The sequence below is a fragment of the Fukomys damarensis genome, unplaced genomic scaffold, assembly GCF_012274545.1.
Source record: "Fukomys damarensis isolate Sample0158 unplaced genomic scaffold, DMR_v1.0_HiC HiC_scaffold_7, whole genome shotgun sequence".
NCBI lineage: Eukaryota > Metazoa > Chordata > Mammalia > Rodentia > Bathyergidae > Fukomys > Fukomys damarensis.
The window spans coordinates 25693368-25699856 of NW_022900919.1; the positions used below are offsets into that span (position 1 = coordinate 25693368).

A 6489-nucleotide genomic window follows, 5' to 3' on the forward strand; every position below is an offset into this window, starting at 1 on the left:
AAAAAAAAAAAAAAAAAAAAATAGAATTCATTCTTCAACTTTGGGAAACACAAACTCAGCATATATGACATCTAACAGGTTGCGAGTTACATATTATTTCCCCCTGTATCACCCTCGTAGTGTGCACACGCCCTCCCTCACATCTGCCGGCCCTCTCTTCTCTCCCATGCTGAGCAGAGGGCTCCCTAGTGGTGACAGCAGTAGAAGGGACAGAGGAGTATAGTGGTCAAAACTACAGGCTCTGGGTCCAGGCAGGGCCATTTGCCCACAGGAGGAGCCCCTCAAGGGCAAAAGTCACTTCTGATCACATCCCTGAGCTCTGAGTCTGAGGCCTCATGGCTGCCCATTGTCATCCTGCCGTGCTCAGAGCTCTCCTGGAGTGCACAGGGACAGCACTCACAGTCCTCTCGCCCGCCCCACCTCTGGCAGCCTGTGCGTGCTGGCTTCAGAGCCACACTCGCTACCCTGAGCCACAGAAACTCCACCACCATGTAGGGCACCACTTCTGCCTGTACTCAAAGCCTGGGAGGCATAAGTGAATCTAAGAACACTTAAGGACATGACTCTGCTCTCAGGGACATGCACGTAATGGGCCACAGTTATATAAGAATGACAACATACTTAACCACGCATGCACAGCATGGCCAAGATCGTACAGCAGGTGTTTTGTCTCTCCGTGTCACGGTAAGCAGATAAGACACTATAACTGTTGTGAACTAAAGAACACTGTCATCTTTTAGTAGCTGTGTTTGCTGTGTTGCTATGTAGCTGTTTTCTGCTGTTTTGCTAAAGGAATAAAGGCATGCCACTCTTCAGCACTAGAGCTGCAGCTTCAACTCTGCTCTGATGCTGCCCTAATGATGATTATCTCTGAGTGTGTTGTTCTTATTGGGGAATTAATTAACTCACTCACAAAGGGCTATATGGATCAAGCAGACCCCTTTTCAGGTGCCTCCTGGGGAGGCTTGGTCTCAGAGGCCTTGCCTATGCCTTCACAATTGGCATAGTTGGCAAGATTTCCTCACACACCACTGCCAAATCCTCAGTGGCATCCACAAATGCCTTCTCCATGGTCCAGAGGTGAGTGCCCTGCAAAAGCAGCACCCCAGCAGGGGCACCATCCACAGCATGGGTGTCTCTGCATCAGCACTGAGGACCAGGCACCTGGGGAGGAGCAGGGGTGCCAGCTGCAGCTAAAGGCACCCTACTGCTCCAGACCCACTGGCCCTGCCCACTGGGACCTCTGCTGCTGACTGCCTTATATACCACTCCCTGTCCCCAACCCTAGTGACAAAGGCCCTGGCCCTAAGTGCATGCACACTGAATATCCTCCATCTGCACATCCAAAGAGTTCAGCAATGCCTGGGAATGCCCTTGAGCATCTCCTCAGAAGGGGGAGCAGTGGCCAAGCTACCTGTGACCTCGGCCGGAGACCACGTGCCAGATGGGTTCACTGAATTCGGGGTGTGCAGCCAGCATCTGTGAGAAGTCATTGTTGCTGGCACCTTCTTCCCATGAAGGTCACTGGCCCCATCCTCCCCACCTGATGCACCACTGTTTCTGAGTTGGGGCCTTATCCAGGTTTCCAATATCCTGAACAAAGAACTGAGCAGGATCCACTAATGGCTACATTCAGGGGTCTCTCGCCCCTAAAGCCATATGCAGTATTTTATGTAAATCTTGCTGAATGTTAAAATGGAATTGTTTATCAAGACTGATTTCTGTGGGGGTCAGAGAAGAATACAAAATTTTCTACAGTAAGCAGAGAAGACACTAAAACATTTTCATGGAGGCCGAGGAACTAAGCCAGTCAGGAGGAGAGTGAGGACTCAGGGAAGCAGCTTGTAGTCTCTGTTCTCCTGGCCCAGCAGCCAAGAAGTGAGGCAAGGTCAGCCCAGGGTGGCAGAGACACCACCAGGGGATCTCAAGCCTGGGCCAAAACCGCAGTGCTGCTGTGTGGGCAGCGTTGCCCCCACCTCACCTGCTCCCTCCTGCCTCACAGGTGCTTCTGACCTCAGCAGTCCACCCTTACAATGGTGAGGTCCTGAGCCACAGCCACCCCGAGCTGCTGCCATGGTCACTCACTAGAGCTGAGGAAGCGGATTTGGTGTGAAGCCCAAGTCTGCAGAACCCAGCCTTGTACCTGTGCCCCACCAGGGAGCCCCACGGCACACCTCCTCCTCTCCTTGTTCAGCATCAGAAAAGCCAGACACATCCACATGGCTAGTGGACAAGGAGGCACAGGACATGTGCTGCTGTACAGGCTGGGAAGGTGGGGAGTGAGTGTGCCCCAAGGCCTGTGTGGAAGTCTAAGTCCCAGGCTTCACCCCGCCTTTGAGTACCTGCAGTACTGTTCCTTCTTGCTACCAGCCAAGGCAACGGAGCCACTGACAGTGACCATAGGCTGGAGCCACTGTGCCTGGGTGCAGACTCTCCCTCCTCTAAACTGTGTCTCTGTGTCTGTCACGAGGACAGGAAGCTGGCAGCAGAGCAGCTTCAACACATGCTCCAGGTTCCACCTACTCTGAGAGGCCAGCGAATCCTGGACGAGATGGAGACCACGTGTTGTCTCAGAGTCACTTGAATGCTAGCTTTGGATGGAAAGCACAGTGGGGTTCACTGAAGGGTCCCCAAGTGTCCCTGTCCCCTCAGGGCAATCCTCTGTGCTGGGTAAGGTCCAGGGCTTCCCCTGCCCCTCCAAGGCTGAGCTCTGTTACTGCAGAGGGGAGGCCAGGGCTCCTGGGGAGGAGGTGCAGCAGAAAGATCAGAGGGAAGAAAGGGGATCAGGACACAGAGCAGGGCAGGATGTGGCATCACCCACTGCTCAGTGACCTGGCAGGTGAGTAGGTGGCAGGCAGAGAACCCACGGGCACTGACAAGAGGCACAGGAAGTACTGGGGGTTTATGCCCTTGGCCAGGCACCTGGAAGGAAAGAATCAGGCCACACACTGAGGCAGGAATTGAAAATCATTGGATCTACACATAGAAGGGTACAAGGAGGCGCCCCACAATTAAACTCAGAGGCACCCCTGACAAGGGGTCTTTCTGAGCCCCTCCTGTCCCAACTGCCCAGTATTAAATGCTTATGTCAGGATTTCCAGTCTGGTGATCCAGCACCAAGGTTGGGGCAGAGACATCGCATGGCCTTGTGCCTCCTGGGCCCCGACACACCCCACCCCTCCTCTGCTGACCCTACACCTGCAATTGCTATGCTCAGGGCATTCTGTGGATAGAGGCCCAGCCTGTACCACCCTCCTGCGCCATGTGTTCCTGAGTGTGCATGTGTGTGTGTGATGTACATGTATGAGTGTGTATCTGTGTCCATGGATATGCACATATGTGAGTGTATGTGTGTTCCTGAGTACATGTGTGCATTCATGTCTTAATTACTTTTCTTAAGTGACATCCAAAGGAAAGGGTTTTTTTTGTTTGTTTTTTGTTTGTTTGTTTGTTTTATTCAGGCGGTGGAACCACTGAGCTAAGTCCCTGGCCCCAGGGAAAGGTTTATTTGGCTTCCAGTTCATAGAGGTTTCACTCCATAATCTGTTGGCTCCAAAGTAGCCTGGCAGAGTGGCAACAGCTCATGGCAGACAGAGAGTAGCAAAGCAGGAGAGCTTAATGGTGTCTTTCTTCTCCTTTTATCTTATTCAGACTACTGAGATTAGTGTGGTGCCAAACCACTCACTCACGTGTAGTGGTTTAGTAATCACAGCCCCTTAATCCTGGCATCACACACTCTAGATTCAACAACCTCTGAAAAAGGCTGTGTGAAGCTTTGGGGGGACCTGGCTCCAAACAGGGTGTCAGAGCAGCAGCAGTTCATGGCGTTGGAAGCAGCAAAAAGCAAAAGAGAGGCAGGAGTGATGTTGCAGAGGGGAAACAGTGAAACAGTTCATGGCAGCCAGAAGATAGCAAAAACAACAAGGGACCTTGACAGTGTCTTTCTGCTCCTTTTATCTTATTCAGAGAACTGGAATTAGGGCGGTGCCAAACCAGTCACTCACATTAGTGCTTTAGTAATCACAGGCCCTTAATCCTAGCATCACACATTCCAGATTTAGCTGCCTTCCAAAGAGACTGCATGAAGCTTTGGTAGGACAGCTAGACACAAGCCACAACAGTGCATATGCAATGCTTCTGTAATGAACACTGGCTTCTGGGGAAGTGTGAGGTAGGAGTGAGCTGGTGCTCCTGGGGAAAGGCAGGGTGGGGAGCAGAGTAGGAGGAGGGGACAGCGTGGGCATCGCTGCTGGCTACAGTTAAATCCCCAGGCAGGTGGCCTGATACAATTCCAGTCCTGAGAGGCAAGGGGGCTAGGAGACAATGGCTGGGCCCTGGAGGGCCCTGCAGCTCCTGCTGGCCATTCTGGTAGTGCTGGTGGCTTTCAGTGACCAATTCAGGAAGAGGACCTTCATCAAGGTGAGTGAGGAGACGGCGGTGCACCAGTTCGTGCCTGAGACCCTGTATTTCCTCAATGACCAGTACAACCGGGACAGCGATGACATACACAGCTTCCGGATATTTCGGGTGCTCCAGGTACAGAGTCAGGTGGGTATCCTGCTCCTATCCTCACTGCCCTTGCACCAGAGAGGACCTGGGGGACCCCTGGCCTGTGATACACAGAGTATTAGGAGAAACACACTGGAAGGGCAGATGAAGCCAGCCCTTCAGCAATCCCCAAGGTCAGAGGAAGCCAGTCATTTGCCCAGAGACAGATGTGCCTGCAGCCTCCAGCATCCCACAACGCTTGCGGGCCACGAGGGTCCACACCGTCTGCAGCCAGTCATGCCTCCACAGCACAGGCTAGGGTGGTGAGAGACTACTAGGCCCCCAGAACCTAGAAAGTTCACTATCTTGTTCTTCACAGAAACAGTTTTCAGGGCCCAGATCCCTTCTCATGGTTCATGTTAACCTAGGTGGCCTCAGCCCTGAGCAAGATGGTTTCAGGTGAAGTCTCCTTGGGTAGTGGTTGTGGTTGTTGTTGTTAAGAAAGAGTCTTGCTGAGTTGCCTGGCCTTGAACTCACAGACTCCAGCACTGATTTTATTTATTTATTTTTTAGACAGGATCTCTCCATGTTGCCCAGGCTGGCTTTGAATTTGCGGTCCACGTACCTTGGCCTTTTGAGTAGATGAATTCTGCTGAATAGCAAAAAAAGAGGCATGGAGTCAGACTAGAAGAAGGGGGGCACCCACCACTCTGCTGGGTACAGTGTAGAGAGAGCCCCCATGGGCAGCGGCCACAGGGAAGTGAGAAGAGGGTTGCAGCATGTCCCAGGCTCCTCTGCCCACAGGTGACCGACCACCTGGAATATCACATCCTTGTGGAGATGTGGAGAACCAAGTGCCTGAAGCCAAAGTTCAGCAGCTGTGCCCCTCAGGAGGGGGCCCAGTACAAGGTATGGGCTGGGCACACTCGGGTGGACAGACGCATTACTCAGTGGGATTCTCCTGTGGTCTGAGATCGGGTGGGACAGCACAGTGTGGGCTTGCTCAAGCTTGCCTGAAGAGGCCAAGCGTTGAACCTCTTTTCTGGGAGAAGGGAATGAAATGGAGACAGCCAAGGCACCTCTCTTGGGCTGTAGGAAAGATCAGGACACAGAGGAGCCTAGGAGGAGCAGAAGGGGACATTCTACCTCAGCAGCCAGGGACAGGCAGTCTCTGTACTCCGGGTCCTCCCCGGAGAGCTGGAGTGGGGTCAAGAAAAAGAAGTGCAGAGAGGATTTAACTGAGGAATGACTGAAAGGTGACTCCTGTCCCTAAGGCAGCTCAGCACACTGACCACAGACAGGGGGACATTTTCTAGAATGACACCGGTGATGTTCCATCAAGTAACTGAAAGCAAATGAATATCCAACCAGCTCTGGGTTGGAGGGTGGAGAGAAGGTATTACTTCCAGGTCTGACATCTCTGCTTTCTCCCTGGTGTATAAATTTCACTTTGCACTTCAATATTTTTAACTTGAGTGTTCGTCTTTTAGCAAATCCAATGCTGCTCCTCTGACCTCTTTAATGATGCGGGGCGGGGGGGATGATCTTATGTTCTAGGAAATCAATTGCTACTTCTCCGTGTCTGTGAACCCCTGGGCTGAAAAGTACAAGATCTTGAAGAAGCATTGTGAGGACAGCACTTTCCCTGCGGCTGCTTCCTGGGCGGATCCCCAAACGCCCAGTGCACAGTAAAGGCTACCGACCTCTCTCCCGATGATCTTCTTGCTGTGGTTCCACTCTTTTGCTTTTTTCTCCATTCTCCAGCTTATAATACTACAATGTGGGTGTCTGCTGGGCTAGCATAGTTTGGGGATCCAAATGAGTCTTTGGAGTTCAAAGTAAGATGGAGAAGAATAGGGAAGGGCTCAAGCCAGCAGACTCAAGAGAATTCACAGGGGAGTCTCTCAGGAGCTTGTGAGGAGAGACCCCACTCTTCAGTCCAAGTGGAAAACAACACGGGGGGAGGGAGGGAGAGAGAAGAAAAAAAAGAAACAAGGAAGG

General features: G+C 52.2%; 1 protein-coding gene across 1 annotated transcript; it reads left to right on the plus strand.

Moving 5' to 3' along the window:
- The first annotated feature begins 4060 nt into the window (after nt 1-4060).
- Nucleotides 4061-6480, plus strand: Cst11 (cystatin 11). The gene is made up of 3 exons (XM_010608233.2): nt 4061-4548; nt 5293-5397; nt 6046-6480. Exons 1-3 carry the CDS (start codon nt 4324-4326, stop codon nt 6178-6180), a joined length of 465 nt encoding a protein of 154 aa, XP_010606535.1. The 5' UTR covers nt 4061-4323; the 3' UTR covers nt 6181-6480.
- The last annotated feature ends 9 nt before the right edge of the window (nt 6481-6489 follow it).